The sequence below is a fragment of the Ranitomeya imitator genome, chromosome 4 (assembly GCF_032444005.1).
Source record: "Ranitomeya imitator isolate aRanImi1 chromosome 4, aRanImi1.pri, whole genome shotgun sequence".
NCBI classification, from domain to species: Eukaryota; Metazoa; Chordata; class Amphibia; order Anura; family Dendrobatidae; genus Ranitomeya; species Ranitomeya imitator.
Genome location: NC_091285.1, coordinates 240,832,376 through 240,857,534, shown reverse-complemented (window position 1 = coordinate 240,857,534; position 25,159 = coordinate 240,832,376). Strand labels below are relative to the sequence as shown.

Here is a 25,159-nt window from a genome sequence, read left to right as displayed (position 1 = left end):
CCCTCTGCTCAGATTGGATTATCATTCCTCCTATTTCAAAATGGCTACCATATTGGAATGAGTCGTTCAGTGGTAAGATCAAACCATAGCTTCCCTTGCTTTCCTGTCCTGTGCAAATACTAGGATTTCATCAGCTCACCCAACCAGACGTATTAGAATCCAATTCTCAATAGACATGTGCAGTGCACCGATCACCACCAAGCTCCTGCCTGCTGACTCCAAGGTAAAAATGCAAATCGCTCACAGGTCCAGCTCATGCAAATATTAAATGGAGGAGATGAAAATAGAATAAAATATTGTCCTTTATTAGTGCATCATAAAGAAGCTGCCGCGTTTCAGACAATACTGCCCTTAATCATAGCATAATAAAAACACATTACAACACAATATATAAAGGCACATAACAAAAGGCTACAACCAATCACAATACATGTCAATTAACCATATAGCACACACCTGAGTACCCATTGGACAAAGACACACACCCTGCCCAACCTGAGTGTTATACAAATGTTATAGCCATAAAATCTATGCATAGTATTGCAAATACAAATTGTAAGAATACAACAATACCCTTTGACAATATGTGTAAATACAAATAAATACATATAAATAACTCCAACATATACATAAACCACAGATCTTTATTATATTTATGCATGAGAACATCACTTAATAAAAATGCATCAGATCTGTTTTATATTTCATTCCTTTGAGGAAACAAGTACCGTATTTTCCGCTTTGGAAGATGCACTTTATTTCCCCCAAATTTGGGGGGGAAATGGGGGTGCGTCTTACAAAGCGGATATACCGCTTACCGTTACAGGCTGGGATGAGGGGGTGTCTGCCGCCGTGGTTGTCCGCCACCACTGCCGCCCGCCATCGCTGCCGCGGTTGTCTGCTGCTGCCCCTGGTGATGCTGGAGGCTCCAGTGCTGTGGGGGGCTCTGGCGACATTTTGTGAAAGACCAGAGCCCCCCGGCAGTTCGTCCATGCTTTCCTGTATGACTGACTCCAGGAAAATGGCCGCCGGAATTTCGGGAAATGAGATTTCAGGGCTGAGATCTCATCTCTCGAGATCCCAGCGGCCATTTTCCCGAAGTCCACCGCACAGGAAAGCATGGACGAACTGTCGGGGGCTCTGGCCTTTCACAAAATGTTGCCAGAGCCCCGTGCACCACCGGAGACAGCCCTGCAGCACCGGAGACAGCCCTGCAGCACTGGAGACAGCCCTGCAGCACCAGAGCCCCCTGCAGCACCGGAGACAGCCCTGCAGCACCGGAGCCCCCCTGCAGCACAGGAGCCCCCCTGCAGCACCGGAGCCCCCCTGCAGCACAGGAGCCCCCCTGCAGCACAGGAGCCCCCCTGCAGACCCCCTCATCCCATCCTGCAGCAATGCTCCACTCCTGCCTCTGGCAACGACCCTGGGACCCTGATCCACCGCAGCCACAATCCCTGGTAAGCAATAAGACGCATGGATTATAAGAAGCCCCCCCCCCCTTAATTTATTAAAAAAAAGTTTTTTCCTATTTTTCTCCTCAAAATTTGGGGTGCGTCTTATAATCCGGAGTGTCTTACAAAGCGAAAAATACAGTATCTAATTTTCAGATCCAAGCTGCCTCTCTGGCTCGCAGAGTAGATACTGTATCCCCTCCTGACTGCCCTCTTTACCTGTTCAATGGCAGTTACTCTCATTGAAGTCGTGTCACCAGCATGAACCTCCTTGAAGTGTCTGGACACACCTGACAAAGAGCATTTATCATTGCTATTACCTGTAGCAGCTCCTGATATATGTTCTTGAATTCTCTGCTCTAATTTACATGTGGTCGATCCCATATATTGCACATTGCAGGCCTGACAAGAAACCAAATATATTACAGATCTGGAATTACAGTTAGCAAAACATTTGATAGTATAATCATGCTGTGCATCTTTTTCCCTAAATTTGGTGTTTTTTGCATATATTGACACAATCCACATCTACTCATGCCACATTTGTAGTTACCTGTACTTTCTAACCAGGAATAAGCTCTTTTATCTAAATTATTTGATCCCACATACAAACTGGTTGACAACATGTTGGCTAAAGTCTTGGGTTTTTTGGCTACAAATCGCACTCCATTATCTAAAATGGTGTTAGTATTTTTTATCCTGCCTCAAAACTGGAAGATGCTATTTTATTGTGTTGACTATTTGTGGATATTCAATGGAAAATGGTGTAGAAAAAGCTACTTGTGATTGAGAATCCCGTACACTGCGATCCAATAATAATAATAATAATAATTTTATTTATATAGCGCCAACATATTCCGCAGCGCTTTACAAATTATAGAGGGGACTTGTACAGACAATAAACATTACAGCATAACAGAAATACAGTTCAAAACAGATACCAGGAGGAGTGAGGGCCCTGCTCGCAAGCTTACAAACTATGGGGAAAAGGGGAGACACGAGAGGTGGATGGTAACAATTGCTTTAGTTATTCGGACCAGCTATAGTGTAAGGCTCAGGTGTTCATGTAAAGCTGCATGAACCAGTTACCTGCCTAAGTATGTAGCAGTACAGACACAGAGGGCTAATACTACATAAAGTGTATGAGAACATGATGCGAGGAACCTTTTTTTTTTTTTTTATTATAAATAGGCCACACAGGGATCGTTAGGTTAATGCATTGAGGCGGTAGGCCAGTCTGAACAAATGAGTTTTTAGGGCACGCTTAAAACTGTGGGGATTGGGGATTAATCGTATTAACCTAGGTAGTGCATTCCAAAGAATCGGCGCAGCACGTGTAAAGTCTTGGAGACGGGAGTGGGAGGTTCTGATTATTGAGGATGCTAACCTGAGGTCATTAGCGGAGCGGAGGGCACGGGTAGGGTGGTAGACTGATACCAGGGAGGAGATGTAGGGTGGTGCTGAGCCATGGAGTGCTTTGTGGATGAGGGTAGTAGTTTTGTACTGGATTCTGGAGTGGATGGGTAGCCAGTGTAATGACTGGCACAGGGTAGAGGCATCGGTGTAACGGTTGGTGAGGAATATGATCCTGGCTGCAGCATTCAGGACAGATTGGAGCGGGGAGAGTTTTGCAAGAGGGAGACCGATTAGTAGAGAGTTACAATAGTCCAGACGAGAATGAATAAGTGAAACAGTCAGAGTTTTTGCAGAGTCGAAATTAAGAAAAGGGCGAATTCTAGAAATGTTTTTGAGATGCAGGTAAGAAGAGCGAGCCAGTGATCGGATGTAGGGGGTGAATGAAAGGTCAGAATCAAGGATGACCCCAAGGCAGCGGGCATGTTGCTTTGGAGTAATGGTGGAACCGCACACGGAGATGGCAATGTCAGGCAAAGGTAGGTTAGTAGAGGGAGAGAACACGAGGAGTTCAGTTTTTGACAGGTTTAGTTTCAGATAGAGGGAGGACATGATGTTAGAGACAGCGGTAAGACAATCACTGGTGTTTTCTAAAAAGGTCGGTGTGATATCGGGAGCAGAAGTGTATAATTGGGTGTCGTCAGCATAGAGATGGTACTGGAAACCAAATCTACTGATTGTTTGTCCAATAGGGGCAGTATACAACGAGAAGAGTAGGGGGCCTAGGACTGATCCTTGAGGAACCCCAACAGTAAGGGGAAGGTGAGAGGAGGAGGAACCAGCAAAACATACAGTGAAGGATCGGTCAGAGAGATAGGAGGAGAACCAGGAGAGAACGGTGTCCTTGAGGCCGATGGAGCGGAGCATAGTGAGGAGGAGCTGATGATCCACAGTGTCAAATGCTGCAGAGAGATCCAAGAGAATTAGCATGGAGTAATGACCATTAGATTTAGCTGTTAGTAGGTCATTAGAGACTTTAATGAGGGCAGTTTCAGTAGAGTGTAAAGAGCGGAAGCCAGATTGAAGAGGGTCGAGAAGAGAGTTATCTAAATAAACATTGTTCTCTGTTTCTACTGCATGCTATATTTCTGGCCCTGTTCAATTGGCCCTGTTCAATGGAGTGCAATTTGTAGCCAGAAAATCCAAGACTTTAGCCACAGGGTATTGTGGTATTCTTACAATTTGTATTTGCAATATTGTATGTAGACTTAGTGGCTATAACATTTGTATAACACTCAGGTTGGGCAGGGTGTGTGTCTTTGTCCAATGGGTACTCAGGTGTTTGATATATGGTTAACTGACATGTATTGTGATTGGTTGTAGCCTTTTGTTATGTGACTTTATATATTGTGGTGTAATGAGTTTTTATCATGCTGTGACTAAAGGCAGTATTGCCTGAAACGCGTCAGCTTGTTTTTATGATGCACTAATAAAGGACAAGAGTTTTATTTTCATCTCCTCCATTCAATATCTGCATGAGCTGGACAAGTGAGTGATTTGCATTTTTTCCTGTACTGTGTAGTTGGACAGACAGGGAAGGCTTATTACACTCTCAATGCCACTGATGATGGCCTTCATGGTAATAGAAGGAGCAGCTGGTCTGACAGAGGAATCCAGGAGAAAACCAGAGGCCACCAGGTAAGGTGACCTTTCATGAGAAATGGATAGTCACTTGTTAGTCCCATGGTGTTGGGTTGCTTTAGTTTGTGATACAGAAGACCTAAGAGAAATTATTTGCTCGGTAATTATTTGTCCAGTTACACTCAGACCATCCGGTCTGAGGGATCGCAAATGCTTCTTTGTATAAATATTATAAAAGTTACAAAGTAGATAAGGGTCTGTTTACAGATTGGGCATTGGAATTTAGGAGCTTCAAGCTACACTTCAACAGTCCTATAAAGTAATAACACTCTTTATTGCATGTCTATCTATCTATCTATCTATCTATCTATCTATCTATCTATCTATCTATCTATCTATCTATCTATCTATCTATCTATCCATTCCATATCTATCTGTTAGAAATTGAACTTTGTCATTCTTAGTATAATCCTTTTAAAAGGAGCCTCAATTTGATGGGTTAATTGGAATATTTCACAGCTCCTGGATAACATCAAACATTAAGTTTAAGAAAAATTTGAAGCTCTGAGAATATTTATAACTTTACTTTAAAGACGTTGGCTTTTAATGATGAATTTATGAGGGTGAATACAAGCCTATGACAGATGGATGGCTTTATTCTTTAATTCTTTAAAATTGGCATCCTCTTTTGAGATCAAATTCATTTAGAAAATCAACAAAGTTAATTGTCTGTTCTAAAACACAAATTTACTAATGAATCACTGTGATTTGAACAATAAAAATTAGAAAAACCATAAAGAAACATTTCCTGCTGATACTGCACTGCATCTGAAGTTGAATACTCTTAAATGCATTTATGTACCCAGTCCAGACCTTTTTTAGACTCTCCACCATTCTGATAACTCTTTCGAGGCTTAAAAAGTGAAAACTCCAAACACCAGTTTTAACAACAATTTGAAAAATATTCTCTATTAATTGTAAATTAATTTACGCTGTAATAAGCAGGTTCAGCGTTGCTAGTACTATGGTTGTATGTCAGGCTATTTTCACACCACATTTGGCCTATTTATTTGGCCAATGCATAAGCTGAATGAATTTATCAGTTTCTATCAATCTAACAGTTTCAAAATGTGAGCATCCACTGTTCAGGTATTTTTTTTCACTATATAATAAAATGTAGGCACAGAATGCCTTCATTTCCAACAATAGAGCCTATGGATGATGAATGTAGCTGTATGGTTTTCATGGCTTTTCCCTTGTTCCTAATGTCAAAGATACATTTTATCATATAAAAACGTTATGAGAACTTGACTTATTAACATATTTAACATATTTTATTACTAGCTCTTTTGTCATAGTCAGAAGTGGTAAGATATCAGAGCTTTATTCCTCTTTTAGATAACCAATAGATACTGTGTTGTAGAATACACGTGTCTGTTGTTTAGTTGCTTTAATGCTAAAGCCATTGCCAGCATTATAAAAGCTTTATAACTGTGGTGTGACTCATTTGTTTTAATAGGAAATAAGAAAAGTAGCTTGGAGCTCGGCACACAAAATAGATAATAAAATGACATTTCCCACATGTCTACTTTGCGTCAGCACAATTTTTGAAGTATAGATTTTGTAGCAACTTAGAACAGTTAAAAGTTGACCAGTAGTGTGGAGCGATACCTTCCGATATCCAGAAGTATCGATATCGGATTGGATCGGCCGATATCCAAACAATATCACATATCGCCGATACCGATACCCGATACCAATGCAAGTCAATGGTACACAAATATTGGAATATAAATAAGCCCTTTCTGTCCTTCTACATCCTGTTCAGAAGGGGGGAAGAGTGTGAGAAGTGCATGGGCGGACACTGTGCCTGCTGCTACTCATTCTCCTGTGAACCATGTCATTGGACTTTGGATTTTATCCTCAATAATATTTGATATTTTTGGAAGCTGGATTTCTTTTCCTGTTTGCCTTATCGTTCCACGTGATGACTGCACGGTATCCGGGCTTCCCCACAACAAATGCCTAATAGGTGAGCTGGTTTTTCACTATTTTTCCTTGGACACTGTGCGTGTCTGTGTGTGCGGGCGGGGTCTGTGCGGTCCTGACGGGGATCTGTACGGGCCTCTTGGGCGTCTGTGCGGGCTGCCGGGGGTCTGTGCGTGCCTGCAGGTGGTCTGTGCGGGCGGCCGGGGGTCTGTGTGGGCCTCCTGGGGGTCTGTGCCGGCTGTCAGGGGTCTGTGCAGGCCTGTCGGGGCTCTGTGCGGGCCTGCTGAGGGTCTGTGTGGGCTGTCAGGGGTCTATGAGTGTGAGCAGACTACAAGTCCCATCGCACGATGCCTGCTACAGTGACACTGATTGACACATTAGCCAATGATGGGACAATGATAGGATGATCTACTCTTTAGAACAGTGACATCAGGTGATGTCCCTGCTCTATAGGACCCTCAGTGACACACTGACAGCAGACAATGGCTCCTGCAGTGCATCACTGAGGTTACTATAGTTCAAAGTCTCATTTTTCATGGGAAAATTTCCCACACAGCAATGCCAAAAGTGAGATAAGGGACTATCTTTTTTACAGCGGCGGAGGAATACAGTGCGGAAGGATACCTTCCTACCTTCATTGGATTCCTGGAGCCCCTGGAGAGCGGTTGCATCAGCTGATGCTGCCGTTCTCCACGGGAGATCGTCGTGGGACACTCGTGGATTTCTGCAGATCAGGGAGTATATTGGTTGTTTGTTATTTTAATAATTTTTACAGATGACACTGGCTTCAGGGACCAAAATGACAAGTAATGGTGAGTATGCAATCTATGTTTAATGTACTGTATGTCTATATGTATGTATTGTATATAATGTATGGATGTATTGTATGTAGTATGTATGTAGTATGTATTATGTATGTAGTATGTAAAGCAAGTATGTATGTAGTATGTATGTAGTATGCATGTATGTATGTAGTATGTATGTAGTATGTATGTAGTATGTATGTAGTATGTATGTATGTAGTATGTATGTAGTATGTATGTTGTATGTATTATGTATTTAGTATGTATGCAGTATGTATGTAGTATGAATATATGTAGTATGTATCTAGCATGTAGTATGTATGTAGTATGTATGTATGTAGTATGCATTTAGTATGCATGTAATATGTATGTATGTATGTAGTATGTATGTATGCACAGACCCCCGAGAGGCCCGTACAGACCCCCGGCAGGCCCGCACAGACTCCCCCACGGTCACGCACAGACCTCGCCCGCACATACACACACAGTCTCCACCCACGCACCGCCCACACTCTATTTTAGTGCATCATTGCACTATGGGAATTTCTGATTCCGCTATCCGATATCGCAAAAGTATCGGAACTCGGTATCGGAATTCCGATACAGCGAATATCGGCTGATACCCGATATTTGCAGTATCGGAATGCTCAACACTATTGACCAGTGATTTCTCCGTTTTCCTACAAAATTTACAAAACCATTTTTTTTAGGAGACCACATCACGTTTGAAGTGACTTTGAGGGGCCTATATGACAGAAAATACCCAAAATTGACACCATTAAAAAAATTGCACCTCTCAAGGTGCTCAAAACCACATTCAAAAGGTTTATTAACCCTTCAGCTGTTTCACAGGAATTAATGAAATATAGAAAAAAAAAATTAACATTTAAATTTTTTTCACAAAAATGTTATCTAAACCCCATTTTTTATTTTCACAAGGGTAACAGTAGATGGACCTCAAAATGTATTGTGAAATTTCTCTTGAGCACGCCAATACCCCATATGTAGGGGGAAAACAACTGCGCATGGCAGAGCTCGCAATGGAAGAAGCACCACTTGACTTTTTGAAAGCAAAATTTGCTGGAATCGAGAGTGGATGCCATATCGAGTTTGGACAGCCCCTGATGTACCTAATCAGTAGAAAACCCACACATGTTACCTCATTTGGCAAACTAGGAACTTATCTAGATGTCTGTTGATCACCTTGACCCCAAGTTCTTTACAGAAATTTATAATGTTGAGTCATGAAAATAAAAAAAATTACATTTTTCCACAACAATGCTTTTTTAGCCCCAATTTGTTTTAATTTTTCACAAGGGTAGCAGGATAAAATGCACCATGCAATTTGTTGTGCAGTTGGCAGTATGCCAATACCACATATATTGTCAAAAACTATTTTTGAGGCACTGTGCAAAGCTCAGAAGGTAAGAAACACAATATTGGAGTCTAGATTTTGCTGGAATTGTTTGTGGGAGCCATGTCACATTAGCAGAGCCCCTGAGGTGCAAGAACAGCAGAAACCCTGCGTAAATATCATTATTTTACAACACCTCTCAATGAATTCATTTAGGGATGCAGTAAGCATGTTAATGCCACATATGCCTCACAGAAATTTATACCATTTGGTGGTACAGACAGAATAATTACATTGTCACCACTAAACTATTGTTTTAGCACCGCATTTTTAAGTTATATAAGGGCTAATAGGAGAAAAAATAGACCTCTCAGTTTGTTGTGCCAATACCCTACTTGTAATAGGGAACTACTTTTGAGACACTGCAAAGCTCAGAAAGGAGAGAGTGCCATAATTTAGTGCAGATTTTACTGTTATGGTTTGCGGGCACCATGACCCACTGGGAGAGTCCCTGAGGTGCCAGAACAGCAGAACCCCATAAGTGACCCATTTTTCTAACTACACCTCTCAATGAGTTCATCAAAGGATGGAGAAAATCATATTAACACCATAAGTGTGCCACAGAATTTTATGCTATTGGGCAGTGAAGAAAATTGTTTTTACATGTTTACCGCAAAAATTTTGTTTTAGCTTCAGATTTTACATTTTTACAAGGGGAAATAAGTAAAAATTGCACAAAAATGTGTCACACAATTTCTGCTGAACGTAGAACTACCCCATACATGGTTATACAGTACAGCTTAGTGACATGGTGAGACTCGGAAGGAACAAACTACTATTTGCTTCTTGGAGAACAGATTTTCTAGAATTGTTGGTATACTCCATATACAAAGTCCCTAAGTGCTAGAAAATTAGATTACCCCCTCAAGTGACCCCATTTTGGAAATTATACCGTTTGGGAACTTATCTACAAGTGTAGTGACGATTTGACCTTATGGGTGTTTTCCAAAAACAAGCGGCAGTGGATGTTGCTGAGTGAGAATTGCAAATCTGCTATTCTAGTGTCCAGTGCATTGTAGTGCTTAGTACTTTGTAGTGCCCAGTTCATTATGCCCAGCTTGTGCTTCTGGAGACTTGCAATCGTATATTATTCAGGCTGTTATCACTAAAGATATGCCAAACATGTGGCTGCTAAATGTGGATTAGGCACACTTTTGGGCTCAGAAGGGAGGGGGCATTTGGATTTGGGAGCGCAGATTTCTTTTGGGGGGGTCAAGGAGCCATAGTGCTTTTCCAGAGACTTTGTACCACAAGTAACATGGAAGCCTCCTATATTTACAAAAACAGTTGACTGACCTGATTGGGGACTTGTTTTTTTGTGGATGGAGTTGAAGGTTTTATTGGGAATATATTACATAACGTTTGGAATCACACTCATCCTGTGCACTACACTGAGCACTGATATAGGGGTTTCCATCTAAATCTCTGAATGAAGTGATTGATCCCAAGGGATCTAGTCACTAGAATGAGCCAACAGTTATTCTGAACTTCATCTGCCCTCAGTAGTGTCCTTTTTTTCCGAGGTACACAAAACTTTGTCTGATGCTGAGAATCTGCCTGCAGAGATTGCTTACAGTGGAAAATAAGTATTTGATACATTGCCGATTTGGCATGTTTTACTATCTACAAAAAATGGAGAGGTCTATAATTTTTATTATAGGTACACTTCAACTGTGAGAGACATAATCTTAAAAAAAATCGCAAAATCGCATTGTATAATTTTTACAGAATTAATTTGCATTTTATTGCATTAAATAAGTATTTGATACAACAGAAAAACAGAACTTAATGTTTGGTATAGAAACCTTTGTTTGCAATTAAAGAGGTGAGATATTTCCCATAATTCTTGACCAAGTTTGCACACACTGCAGCAGGGATTTTGGCCCACTCCTCCATACAGATCTTCTCCAAATCTTTCAGGTTTCAGAGCTGTCATTGTGCAACATTGAGTTTCAACTCCTTTCAAACATTTTCTATTGGGTATCGGTCTGGAGACTGTCTTGGCCACTCCAGGACCTTGAAATGCTTCTTAATGAGCTACTCGTTAGTTGCCCTGGCTGTGTGTTTCTAGTCATTATCATGCGGGAAGACCCAGCCATGACCCATCTTCAATGTTTTTACTGAGGGAAGGGTGTTGTTGGTCAAAATTTCATGATACATGACTCCCTCAATACACGTCTGGTGGAGTTGATACCAAAGTTCTATTTTGATTTCATCTGGCCGCATGACCTTATCCCATGCCTCATCTGGAACATCCAGATGATCATTGATGAACGTCAAACATATTTGCACATGTGTTGGCGTGAGCAGAGGGACTTTGTGTGCCCTGCCAAGTTTTAATTCATGACGGTCGTAGTGTATTACTAATGGTAATGTTTAAGACTGTGGTCCCAGCTCTCATCAGGTCATTGACAAGGTCCTCTCATATACTTTTGGGCTGATTCCTGTCCTTTCTCAGAATCATCCTTACGACGCAAGGTGAGATCTTGCATGGAGACCCAGAACGAGGAAGGTTGACAGTCATCTTGTGTTTCTTCCATTTTCAAATAATTGTGCCAACAGTTGTCGCCTTCTCACCAAGCTGTTTGCCAATTGTCCTATAGCCCATCCAAGACTTGTGCAGGTGTACAGTTTTGTCCCTGGTGCCTTAGACAGCCATTTGGTCTTGTCCACTGAGTGTGCAGACAGGTGTTTTTTATAGAGGTAATGAATTCAAACAGGTGCAATTAATACAATTAATGAGTGAAGAGCAGGAGGGCTTCTTAAAGATAAACTATCAGGTCTCTGAGAGCCATAATTCTTGCTAGCTGGGAAGCAATTAAATACTTATTTCATGCAATAAAATGCAATTTAATTATTTAAAAATCATACAATGGGATTTTCTGTTTTTTTATTTTTAGATTTTGTCTCTCACAACTGAAAAGCACCTATGATAAAAATTACAGACCTCTCCATTTTTTGTAGGTGGGAAAACTTGCAAAATCAGTACTGTATCAAATTCTTATTTTACCCACTGAATGTAAAAGGAGGCAATTTCAGTTTGAGATGTATAATGACCAGGGCCGGACTAGGATTAAAATTCTGCCCTGTCATTTGACGTTACACAGGTCCACTTGTCACATGGTGACTGTATAATATATTTGTACACTTGTAGGTTACAAGAAGTGAGGGGAGTGTAACACGACTATATGACGTATAATTTCAGCTGTATCCAGCATTACAACTCATTCCTATTTATGGCTTTTAGTTGCAGTACCAAGAAAAGCTGCTACTTTACCTACATAACTGGATCTCGTAGATAATGAAGGGATGAGACGACCAAAGGCTATGGAACCTCATTCTGATGCTCCATAAACTTTGCCTACAGCCACTTTTTGGTTCTGCTGCGCAGCAAAAGACCCGGTGACTCTGAGGTGACCTCAGGAACGTCACCGCTTTTCAGATATTCCGGGTCTTGCACTGAGCTCGGCGACTGTGAAGAGCGGTACTGTTACTGTACTACCATCACCGCTCTTCAGAGTCGCTGGGTCTCGCCAGGTCTGGGCTAGTAATGGGAGTGTCTGATAGACACCTCTCCATTACTTACACCAGGGATTGATAGCAGCTGACATTACGCAGCTGACATCAACCCTAAAAATCATTACACATGCCAGAATTAAATGCTCTAGCAGCTGGGAAAAGCAGTAGAGTTAGCGCTATTCCCAGGCGCTGGGTGCTAACTACAACTGTCATCATCCTTGTCAGGTCTCCCTGCGAAGCATTTCTGTTGTATTTACATGCGCTGATCTCAGGCCGCTAAACGAGTGTGATCGACAATACTGAAGTCGTTCACTTGTTTCCCAGCCTCTTTACACCAACTGAGAAAGAATGAAAGGAACAGAACAATCACAATTAGATCAATCTGTCCCAATACTGTATCATGTTATCAGCAGCACATCTACAGTTTACACCGGCGATGTGCTGCTGAGAACAAGGATTTCTGTTCCCACATAAACAATCCAATCACTCGATGAATAGGCAGCATTTTGCTGGTTTAGTATAATACACCCCATAGTCCTCCATATATTATAATGTGCACCTCAGTCCTCCATATAGTATAATACACTCCTCAGTCCTCCATATAGTATAATACACTCCTCAGTCCTCCATATAGTATAATACACTCCTCAGTCCTCCGTATAGTATTATACACTCCACATAGTCCTCCATATAGTATAATACACTCCTCATAGACCTCCATATATTAAAATACACTGCAATTCCTCCATATAGTATATTTCACTCCTCAGTTCTCCAAATAGTATAATACATTCCTCAGTCCTCCAAATAGTATAATACATTCCTCATAGTGCTCCATATAGCATAATGCCGCTCCATTGTCATCCATGTAGTACAATTCAATGAAATGCATCCAGCCCCCATAGAATGCAATGCAGCCAGCGCCCATAGAATGTAATACAGCACAGCCCCCATAGAATGTAATACAGCACAGCCCCCATAGAATGTAATACAGCACAGCCCCCATAAAATGTAATGCAGCCCCCCCAATGGAATGTAATACAGCACAGCCCCTATAGAATGTAACAAAGCCCCCCAATAGAATGTAATGCAGCCAGCCCCCATAGAATGTAATGCAGCCCCCCCAATAGAATGTAATGCAGCTAGCCCCATAGAATGTAATAAAGCCCCCAAATAGAATGTAATACAGCCCCCCAAATAGCCCACAATCCAGTTATCACTCATTGATGCATTTTTAAAAAAACCCTCTCCTCACCTCTCCTCATGCCCTGCGCTGCTCCTGGCTCCGGTCTCAGCCACTGCAGTCTGCCCGGCCACACAGCAGGTGTGCGATGATATGACATCATCGCTCACCCGCAGTGTCAGAGCGAGGCAGAGCGGGGAATGATGGGAGAGGGAGCGACAGCGGACACTCTGTCCTCTATCATTTCCACCCCACAAAATATATTGAAGCCCCCTGAGTATAATTTAACCCCCGAGAGAATGTAATGCAGCCCCCTCATTTAGTATAATGCAGCCCCTGCATATATATGGTAGCCCCCTCATAGAGCATAATGCAGCTCCCCATAGAATATAATGTAGCCCCCTCATAGAGTATGATGCAATCATCCCTCATAGAATATAATACAGCCCCCCATAGAATATAATGTAGCCCCCAGAGAATGTAATACAGCCCCCATAGAATATAATACAGAACCCCATAGAATGTAATACAGCCCACCTCCCCACAGAATATTATACAACCTCCCCATGGAATATAATGTAGCCCCCATAGAATGTAATACAGCCCCCCATAGAATGTAATACAGCCCAACCCCCATAGAATGTAATACAGCACAGCCTCTATAGAATGTAATGCAGCCAGCCCACAGAGAATGTCATGCAGCCAGCCCCCATAGAATATCATGCAGCCAGCCCCCATAGAATGTAATGCAGCCAGCCCCCATAGAATGTAATGCAGCCAGCCCCATAGAATGTAATGCAGCCAGCCCCCATAGAATGTAATGCAGCCAGCCCACACAGAATGTAATGCAGCCAGCCCCCATAGAATGTAATACAGCACAGCACCCATAGAATGTAATACAGCACAGCCCCCATAGAATGTAATACTGCACAGCCCCCATAGAATGTAATGCAGCCCCCCAATAGAAGGTAATGCAGCCAGCCCCCATAGAATGTAATGCAGCCCCCCAATGGAATGGAATGCAGCCAGCCCCATAGAATGTAATACAGCCCCCCAATAGCCCACAATCCAGTTATCACTCATCGATGCATTTAAAAAAAACACTCTCCTCACCTCTCCTCGTGCCCCGCGCTGTGGTCTCAGCAGCTGCAGTCTGCCCGTCCACACAGCAGGTGCGCGATGATATGACGTCATTGGGCACCCGCAGTGTCAGAGTGAGGCAAAGCGGGGAATACTGGGAGAGGGAGCGACATTGCATTCAACTGTACCGGCATCTATGACGCCGGTATAGTTGAATGCAGGGCGGGCAATTGGGAGGGTGAGTCGGCACTGGCGGGAGGAGTCGGCCCTGGCTCCGCTGATAGCGGCAGCGGCCCACTCCTGGCATCGGCCCTTTTGGCATTTTGCCAGAAGTGCCCGATGGCCAGTCCAGCCCTGATAATGACTTACGCTTTGCACTCATAAACTCACACAGCTCTATAATGAGATCGAAGCTAACATAGTAAAGCAGAAGTGAAGTTTGTCTCACTGCAAAAATATTTGCAGTTGCATTTGTCCTCTCACAGTGCTTCAGCTGCTATCTCAAAGGCAGCCATAACGAGGGAAGGGCCGTGCAGCAGAGCTAACATGAGACAATTATCAATGTGCTAGCTGTGTTTGTAATGAGACAAAGATCAGCTCTGCTGTACTGTATTAGCTATAATTAGGCACAGTACTGCAGCAGAGCAGGCAGCACTATATGAAGACAAATGCTGCAGCACATGTGTTTGTTATGATGAAATGTGAATTCCTCTAGAAGAACAATCTGCTTTGCAGATATCAAAGCATCATTTTATTCAGTTTCAAATGACCTGCATGCCTATGTGGATGGCTTAACAGGGTTGATCCTGCTCACAGATTCCTTTTATTGTAAAAATATGGATGTATTCTGTTAAAAGAAAGTCTGCTTTATTTTTTTCGTTTTCTTTTGGTTTGTGTTCCCTAGAAATAAATAGGATCTGATTTTTTTCTAGCTTAAGCATAATGTAAAAGTTCAAATCAAGACAATAGCTTTGGAAGACTCTTAACACACAATATACAAGGTTGAATATAAAAAAAATTAAATATACTTGGAAAACAATTCTGTTTTCCTCATTTCTTCCTCAGATAAGCTCTGCAATTCATACACTTCTTTTGTAACATCCATCTGCAAACATCTTGTCGTGGATTTAAAATGAGCTTTTCATTTCACTACTAGTGTCAAATGCTAAAACTCGTATCATCTAAATGAGAAAGGATCTTTGCCAGTTTATCTAAAAGAAGTTTATTTATGAGTAATGAACGATTAATAAAACATTCTATCTTACATTGCTGGGACCTGTTCTCCTTTCTTTCTTGCAGCTTAATGACATTATCGTGAGCACGCCTGGGACTGCTATGCAGATGTACTTCCTGGAGACATTGCTGCTTCAAGACAAGCCATTACTTTTTGTGGGCCCCACAGGCACAGGAAAGACAGCTATTACAAACAGCTTCCTCCGACACTTACCTCAAGAAAAATATGTTGTATGTCAAATTAACTTCTCAGTGCAAGTTTCAGCCAATCAGATCCAGGACATCTTCCTAACGAAACTGGAAAGGTACCCTGACTTTTAATTAAAATCAACTATGTAATAGTGCTGAATGTTCTCCTTAGAGATTATTCCACAAAATAATATTAAGCACCCAGCATCAGCCTCTGACAGTACAAATGAAATCTGATTTGTTTCCTTCTACGCTGTTATAGGAGCCCAAACTACATTATAATTGTTGTTGACAAAGATTCTGATTTATACTGGGCAGGAAATGGAACTCGATTCAAGAGAGCATGTGTCGTCTTAACTTTCTCTCATGAATACTCTTCCATGGGAGAATAAATAGACATCTGGTCCTGGGCTTTCCGCAGTCCATGGCATATTAAAATTAATCACTAAATTGTGACTTAATAGGAAGTAAGGGCCATCTGTCAGTGTAAGATCAAAGCAGCAGGTGTGTACTTGCCAACAAAAGGAGGGTGAAGGTAATGTCTTTGAGGTTGAGACTGTGAAAGAGATGTTTTTTCCTTACTTACGAATAAAGCGTTGCCTACTGAGGACATGAAATGCACCAAGGATTTTATAATCTTTCACTACTATAAAAAGAAGCACAGGGCCGGTGTGAAAATCTAAGCAATTACAAAACTGCTTTAAACTACTGTTTAATAGTGACATCTTTTAGAAGCGCCTTTTACGGCTACATTCTCTTTTATGTTGCCTATCATTTCATAGTAACAACTCAGGTCCTTGTCACAGGATTTCTAAAAAAAAAAAAAACAAGGCTCCTTGTATTTGGCCAAAGCTATAATTACAGCACAATAATTACTATGTGGCGTAAGATTATTGCAGTGTTCTCTGTTACTTTGCTTTATTGGTAGTTCTGTGCCTAACAAGCATGCAAACAGTATTTTATGCTGTGTGATAATATATTTACATCTATATTATATTAGTATTTGTAAAAATAGCTATGCCGGGAATACTAGTAAGAAACTATGTCTATTAGTTTGATGTTTGGCGCACCCTCGAGGCAGTTAACTTTCATGTAACAAAACTTCCTACCTTCTATTACTCTGCCAGATAGATTACCTTTGACAATAATATTAAGTTACCTTAGGAGAGCTCACCATCGAGATCTACATTACCATCTACCACAGGTTAATGTAATTAGCCTGGCACTACCCAGCCTGTAGAAAAAGTGAAAACTTTGCCAGGAGCTTAATTATCTTTTCATCAGAAAACTAGGACACCGGTTGGATGTAAAGTTTCCTCCTGTTTGAAATTTCTACTCTTTAAACTCATTATTGACATCCTGTAATATTAAAACATAGGAAGTAATGTACCATATTTTCCAGCGTATAAGACGACTGGGCGTTTAAGACGACCCCCAACTTTTCCAGTTAAAATATAAAATCTTCTCAAAAGTCGGGGGTTGTCTTATATGCTGGGTGTCGTCTTATAGGGTGGGTGCGGAGCAATTTGCGGTCGACGTATATAGTGTGGGGGAGTGGTCCCGATGACGAGGTGAGGGAGCGCCTCACCAGGAAGGTGTAAGTGAAGCAAACTGTCAGCGTCTGGGATGCCAGGGTTATGTAAAAAAGAGAGAGAGCGGTGCTGTGCCTAGAAAAACACTCCTCTTTCACTCATCTGGCTCGCCCTTGTATCCTATTATCTCCTTCTCTGCCTCTGCTTCACTTACACCTTCCCGGTGAGGCGCCCCCTCACCTCGTCATTGGGGTCGCTCCCCCCACAATATGCGGCGACCGCAGATTACTCCGCACCTGCCCTATAAGACGACACCTGGCGTATAAGACGATACCCGACTTTTGAGAAGATTTTCAGGGGTTAAAAAGTAGTCTTATACGCCAGAAAATACAGTATTTATACCTTCTTTTCTAATTGTAAGCAACATTTTTATTGAGCGTGTTACATTTTAGGATATCGTTACAAGAGGTAAAAAGCACATAAATACACTTTTTAAATTGGAACTCAACTCACAAGTCTCTTCTTTATTTTGGCTCATTTCCATTGGTGTGTGTGAAACAGTTACCTGTTGCTTTATTGATACTCAGATCTCCATGCACATACTTTCTAGCAGGCCTATGATAGCGTTATGCTATATACAGAAGCCATTCTTAAGAGGCACTGCTGCAGGGTACAGAGCACAGTTTCAATCAAAGACAATATTGGAGATATAAGTTGCAAGTGAACATGGTCAAAGGAGTGCTCAGGACACGATGTCAGATGGCCAGACGCTGTCTTCATCATGTGGTCATCAGGTGAACTTGTTACCTGATGAAGACGGCATATGGCAGTCGAAAAGCGTTGTGGAATAAAGAAATTGCCCTTTGACATTGTGTCCTGAGTGCACCTTTGACCATAGTCACTTGTAACTACATTACCTTCATTTCCCGGGGTTTTACAGGCAGGAGCACAGCTGCATTATAGCAGAGCTCCTGCCTGTAAAATATTTTAACCCCTTCAGATGGATTTACATCGTGGGACGTTACAGATCAACGGAAGGTATGTATATTGTTGGTTTATTATTTTTAATTTGTTACAGGTCGAGGGTCTTCAGGTGGATTGAGAGAGCAATAAAATATTAAAACAACCTGTGTGTTTATTTCATTAAAATACTTTTTAATAATGTGTGTGTGTTTTTTTAACCCTTTCATACAGTTGGATTAATAATGGATAGGTGTCAGAATTGATGCCTCTCCATTATTAATCTGGCTTAATGTCACCTTACAATAGCAAGGTGACATTAACCCTTCATTACCCCATATCCCACCACTATACGGGAATGGGAAGAGAGTGGCCAAGTGCCAGAATAGGCGCATCTTACAGATATGCCTTTTCTTGGGTGGCTGGGGGCAGATGTTTTTAGCCGGGGGGGGGGGGGGGGCAATAACCGTGGACCCTCTCCAGGCTATTAATATCTGCCCTAAGTCACTGGCTTTACTACTCTGGCGGAGAAAATTGCGCGGGAGCCCACAACAATTTTTTCCACGATTTAACCCTTAAATTTAATAGCTACAGCGCCCAAATTTTGCACATACACACTACTAACATTAGTAGTGTGGAATATGCAAAAAAAATGGGGATATGACATGGTTTACTGTGTGTAAACCATGTCTCATATCATGTCGGGTTTAGGAAGGAGAAATGAAAAGCCGGCAATTGATTTACCGGCTTTTCAACATTATCGCGAAACCCGACTTTGCCAAAAGTCGGCGACTTTTGAAATTGGCTGATCTGTTTCGCTCAACCCTAATGTAGTATATTGCCCAGCCACATAGTATATTCCCCAGTTACATAGTATATTGCCCAGCTACATAGTATATTGCACAGCGAAGTAGTATACAGCACAGAGCCACATAGTATACAACACAGACACGTAATATATTGCCCAGCCACGTAGTATATTGCCCAGCCACGTAGTATATTGCCCAGCCACGTAGCATATTGCCCAGCTATGTAGTATATTGCCCAGTCACGTAGTATATTGCCCAGTCACGTAGTATATTGCCCAGCCAAATAGTATATTGCCCAGTCACGTAGTATATTGCCGAGCGACGTAGTATATTGCCCAGTGACATAGTGTATTGCACAGCAACATAGTATACAGCACAGAGCCACATAGTATACAGCACAGCCACGTAGTATATTGCACAGGCACGTAGTATATTGCCCAGCCATGTAGTATATTGGCCAGTCACGTAGTATATTGCCCAGCCACATAGTATATTGCCCAGACACGTATGTAACAGGTTAAAAAAGAGTTAAAATAAAAAATAAACATATACTCACCTTCTGAGGGAGCCCTTGTAGTCCTGTCGCCTGTGTGAGGTGCAGGCGGCAGCTTCCGGTCCCAGGGATGGATGAGAGCAGGACCTGTGATGACATCGTGGTCACATGACCGTGACATCATGGAAGGTCCTTCTCGCATAGCATCCTTGGCCCCAGAACCTGCCGCTTGCACTGCCGAGGACAGGACGCGACATCAGAGGGTGAGAATAACCTTTTTTTTATTATTATTTGTAACATTAGATCGTTTTACTATTGATGCTGCATACGCATCATCAATAGTAAAAAGTTGGTCACACAGGGTTAATAGCTGCGTTAATGGAGTGTGTTACACCGCGGCCCATTAACGCTGCTATTAACCCTGTGTGAGCGCTGACTGGAGGGGAGTACGGAGCGGGCACTGACTGGGGGGAGGAAGGAACTGCCATTTTTCCGCCGGACTGTGCCGGTCGCTGATTGGTCGTGGCTGTTTTGCCGCGACCAATCAGCGACTTGGATTTCCATGACAGACAGAGGCTGCGACCAATGAATATCCGTGACAGAAAGACAGACAGACAGAAAGACAGACAGACAGACAGACAGATGGAAGTGACCCTTAGACAAATATATAGTAGATGTCAGAGGAGCGATAAATGGTAAATGGTATCCCCAAATCCCCCTCGGTACCTTGGTACTGGATTCGCCATCCACTGGCCCTCCTCCTCTTCGTGAAGCAAAATGGTTGGCACATGTGCGGTGCGCCAGCCGAGATCTGTCAGTACCCGACAATACGAGGAATTATTCCTATTAATTCCTGACTTTTGATCACCGTGAAAGACCCTATCACAGTGATCAAAAGCCTAATAATAAATAGGACAAAACTTGGGATATGACTTGCTGGCACCTCCTAGATCATCCCCTTAGATTATTTTTTTTTTTATTTTTTTTTTTAGAATTAAGGTTAGGCTTAGGGTTATGCTTATGGTTAGTCTCAGGGTTAGGGTTTTTTCAAATGCTACAAAAAATGATAATGATATGATGACATTCAATATAACAACCTAATGTTGGCAAATCCTTTGTAGTACCTGTGGGTTCAAAATGCTCACTATATCCCTGGATAAAATCCTTGAGGAGTGTAGTTTCCAAAATAGGGATTCATGTGGTTTAGGCATCTCAGGGGCCCTGCAAATGCGACATGGTGTCCACAATTTCCTTCAATGTGATATAGAAGATGCTAAGCACAGCCTAAATAGGGGAGGTGCACAGTCATAGGTGCCCAAACCTGAACGTATACAATATAAAGTGACTAGCACACTCCAGGGTGTTGTGATGCAAAAAAGTGGGGATTTATTACATACAGTAAATCACAAACGTTTCGGTCGATACTGGACCTTCATCAGTGTGCTAGGTATAATTGTATACTTGTATGGCCCCAAAAACAATAGACTACTCGGATTTGCATCAATCAGACATGCTGGAAAAAAAGCAACAAGCCGGGAAGAAACAGAACCAGGCTGGTCAACTGACGGTGAGTCAGAATAATGGGTGGCGCTGAGGCTCAAAAGAGCTGTCAGTACGCCAGGACACTAGGGATAAATGCGGTATCCACCGCTAATAGAGTGTCTGACACTCTATTAGCGGTGGATACCGCATTTATCCCTAGTGTCCTGGCGTACTGACAGCTCTTTTGAGCCTCAGCGCCACCCATTATTCTGACTCACCGTCAGTTGACCAGCCTGGTTCTGTTTCTTCCCGGCTTGTTGCTTTTTTTCCAGCATGTCTGATTGATGCAAATCCGAGTAGTCTATTGTTTTTGGGGCCATACAAGTATACAATTATACCTAGCACACTGATGAAGGTCCAGTATCGACCGAAACGTTTGTGATTTACTGTATGTAATAAATCCCCACTTTTTTGCATCACAACACCCTGGAGTGTGCTAGTCACTTTATATTGTGCACAATTTCCTTCAGTCAAATTTTTGGTCCAAAATTCAAATATTCCCCCTTCCATTCAAAGATCTGCCATTTGTCCAAACAGAACTTTTTATCTACATGTGTTAGGAGTCGAGTTTCCTCTGCTGCACTGGGGGAATCTCGATCCGTCTCCGCTGCGGTCTCCCATTGTTCTCCAGCTGCGGTGGAGTCTGCTCAGCAGGGACGTCGATCCCAGCGTCTCGCTCAGTCTGACTCAGTCTGACTTCTGGAGCTGCTTCCTGTGCTGCTACTATATAAACTGCGCATGACCGCACGGCCATGCGCTAGTACTGTCTTGTTAATATGTGTGTGTGTTGTGAGTGAAAGTCACTCTTTAAATAACCCTCCCTATTGAATGTCTGTTCGCGGAAGGTGTATGTTTGCTATCTAGCGCCCGACTTATCCAACAGCACGAAACACAAATTACAGCTACCAGTTGCTGTGTCCGCCAGTACGGCGCCGTGCGCTTGCTCTGCGCTTTCCTGACCCAAGCCTGGGTGGTTAGTGGCATCCGTCAGTGCGGCACCGCACGCACTCTTGTGCCTTTATAATATTATTTATGTTCCTCTGACACACCCAGTTGCGGTGTTGTGCCAGCAAGTGTCTAATCGGACTTCAATCCTGTGTAGGGGTTGAGTCCGCTGACTTCTTGCTCGTGCTTTATGTGCGGTACTGCGGTCCTGTGACGCAACAGGATCACTTCCTTCACGCAGGGTGAAGTTAACCCATGTGTGTATACTTAGTACCGCCATATAGTCCGTCTTACTAGCAGCAGGGTCTTTTACCTGCACGGTGGACCTCGGACTGCGAACGCACCTAGTTTCTTATTATCTATTCTTGGTGCGTTCCGCCGGTCCTTAACATAATACTAGTGCCAAGGTCTGGCTAGTAAATGATGGACGATCAGCGTTCACAGCGGTACATCCAGCAGCTGGAGGGAAGGTTGGCGGCTCTTGAGTGTTCAACCTCAGCTGTGGATGTCACTGCTTTCGCTGTTCAGGCTGCTAGTGTTGCTGCAGCCACCTTGTCCACTTCCGCTCCTGTCCCGACTCTAACTCGCCTCCCGCTTCCAGAGAAATTCTCTGGTGACAGTAAGTCTTGTAGGGGTTTCGTGAGTCAGTGCTCTATCCATCTTGAGCTTCTGGCCTCTCGTTTCCCTACAGAGCGGGCTAAGGTGGGATTTATAGTGTCTCTTCTATCGGACAGGGCGTTGCAGTGGGCTACGCCGCTATCGGAGCGTAACGATCATGTGGTACAGAGTGCTCCGTTGTTTCTGAGCACTCTGAAACAGGTCTTTTTAGGACCTCGTGTCACCCATGATACGTCGCTCCAATTGTTGGCATTGACTCAGGGCTCGTCCTTGGTCAGTCATTTTGCCGTCCACTTCCGCACCTTAGCATCTGAGCTGGAGTGGTCGGATAAAGCTCTCATTCCAATATTTTGGAGGGGGCTGGCTGACCACGTTAAGGATGCCCTGGCCACTAGGGAGATTCCCGCCACACTGGAGGAATTAATAACAGTATCCACTCGTATTGATCTCCGTTTTAATGAGCGGAGGTTAGAACGAGCCCAGTGTAGGCAGAGGTTTCGGCTGGCTCCCACCTTCGCCAAACCTTTGGAATCTCCAGACCAGGTTCCTGAGCGCCATGAGCCTGTGGTAGAGTCACGAGCGGGATCTAAGTCCCGGACCACTCGTGCACTCCAGATTTGTCATCTTTGCCAACAGTCAGGACATCTTGCCTCCAGATGTCTCCAGCGGTCGAGGAAACGTCAGCGTCTAGTGGTAGTTGGTGGAGGTGCACTAGTCACGGCGACGTTTGCCTCCAAATTGTCCTTTAAGGGGACAATAACATTGGGCTCATCCTCTCACTCGGTAGAACTCTGCGTGGATTCTGGGGCGGAGGGCAATTTTATGTCATCAGCCTTCGCCCAACGTCACGCAATTCCTCTGGTCATGCTATCTCAACCAGTAACGGTACGAGTGGTGAATGGGTCGACACTGCCCGCACAGATTACACATCAAACTATCCCTTTTACTCTGTCCATGTCACCATCTCATCAGGAGGTTATATCTCTACTCGTCATTCCTGAGGGAATTGATGAGGTTCTCTTAGGGATACCTTGGTTACGGTACCACTCTCCTCACATCGAGTGGTCCTCAGGCAGAATTCTGGGATGGGGTGAATCTTGTGGGAACAGGTGTCATCGAGAGTGCGTTCAGGTTGCTACTACAGAGGTACCCGCAGATCTTTCCTCTCTCCCCAAGCAATATTGGTCTTATGCAGACGTGTTCTCCAAAAAGGCAGCGGAGACCCTTCCGCCCCATCGCCCCTATGACTGTTCTATTGATCTCTTGCCTGGTGCTGAGCCTCCCCGGGGTCGAGTCTATCCATTATCTCTCCCGGAAACGGAGGCAATGTCTCAGTACATTCAAGAGAATTTGGCAAGAGGGTTCATCAGGAAGTCAGTGTCACCTGCTGGGGCAGGGTTCTTCTTCGTGCAGAAAAAGAGTGGAGAACTACGTCCATGCATAGACTACAGGGGTCTTAATGCTATCACAGTTAAGAACAAGTACCCTTTGCCTTTGATATCTGAGCTTTTCGATAGGCTTCGGGGAGCTAGAGTGTTTACTAAACTAGATCTGGGGGGTGCTTATAACCTGATTCGCATCCGTGAGGGGGACGAATGGAAAACGGCGTTTAACACCAGAGATGAGCACTATGAGTATCTGGTGATGCCCTTCGGGCTCTGTAATGCACCTGCCGTTTTCCAAGACTTTGTCAACGACATCTTCCGGGATATTCTTTCCACCTCGGTTGTAGTCTATCTGGATGATATCCTCATCTTTTCTCCAGATATTGACTCCCACCGGAGAGATGTTGGCAGAGTCTTCGACCTCCTACGGGCAAACTCTCTTTATGCGAAGTTGGAGAAGTGTGTGTTTGAGCAGGAGTCCTTACCTTTCCTGGGCCATATCATCTCCGCCCAGGGATTGGCTATGGATCCTGCCAAGCTACAGGCTGTGATGGACTGGCAAGAGCCCCATTCTCTTAAAGCGGTGCAGCGCTTTATGGGGTTCATAAACTATTACAGCCAGTTCATTCCCCACTTCTCAACTCTGGTAGCTCCCTTGGTGGCCCTCACCAAGAAGGGAGCGAATCCCAAATTGTGGTCGGAAGAGGTCTCCAAGGCCTTCACTTCTATTAAGTCCCACTTTGCTAGCGCTCCCATCTTACATCGTCCCGACGTGGATAAGCCATTCCTAATGGAGGTGGATGCCTCGTCCGTTGGTGCTGGAGCAGTCCTCTATCAAAAGGATGCTCAAGGTCGGAAGCATCCATGCTTCTTCTTCTCTAAGACCTTCATGCCAGCGGAGAGAAACTACTCCATCGGGGACAGGGAGTTGCTAGCAATGAAGTTGGCCTTTTCGGAGTGGAGACACCTTCTGGAGGGTGCGCGGTTTCCCTTCCAAGTTTACACGGACCACAAAAATTT

General features: G+C 43.4%; 1 protein-coding gene across 1 annotated transcript in view; it reads left to right on the top strand.

Annotated features, from left to right (window-relative positions):
• Window positions 1-25,159, top strand: part of LOC138674484 (dynein axonemal heavy chain 3-like) — a 3,367,401-nt gene that overhangs the window by 1,895,019 nt on the left and 1,447,223 nt on the right. The window contains 2 exon segments of the mRNA XM_069762320.1: window positions 803-819; window positions 15,733-15,971. Of these exon segments, the coding sequence (XP_069618421.1) occupies window positions 803-819; window positions 15,733-15,971 (256 nt within the window).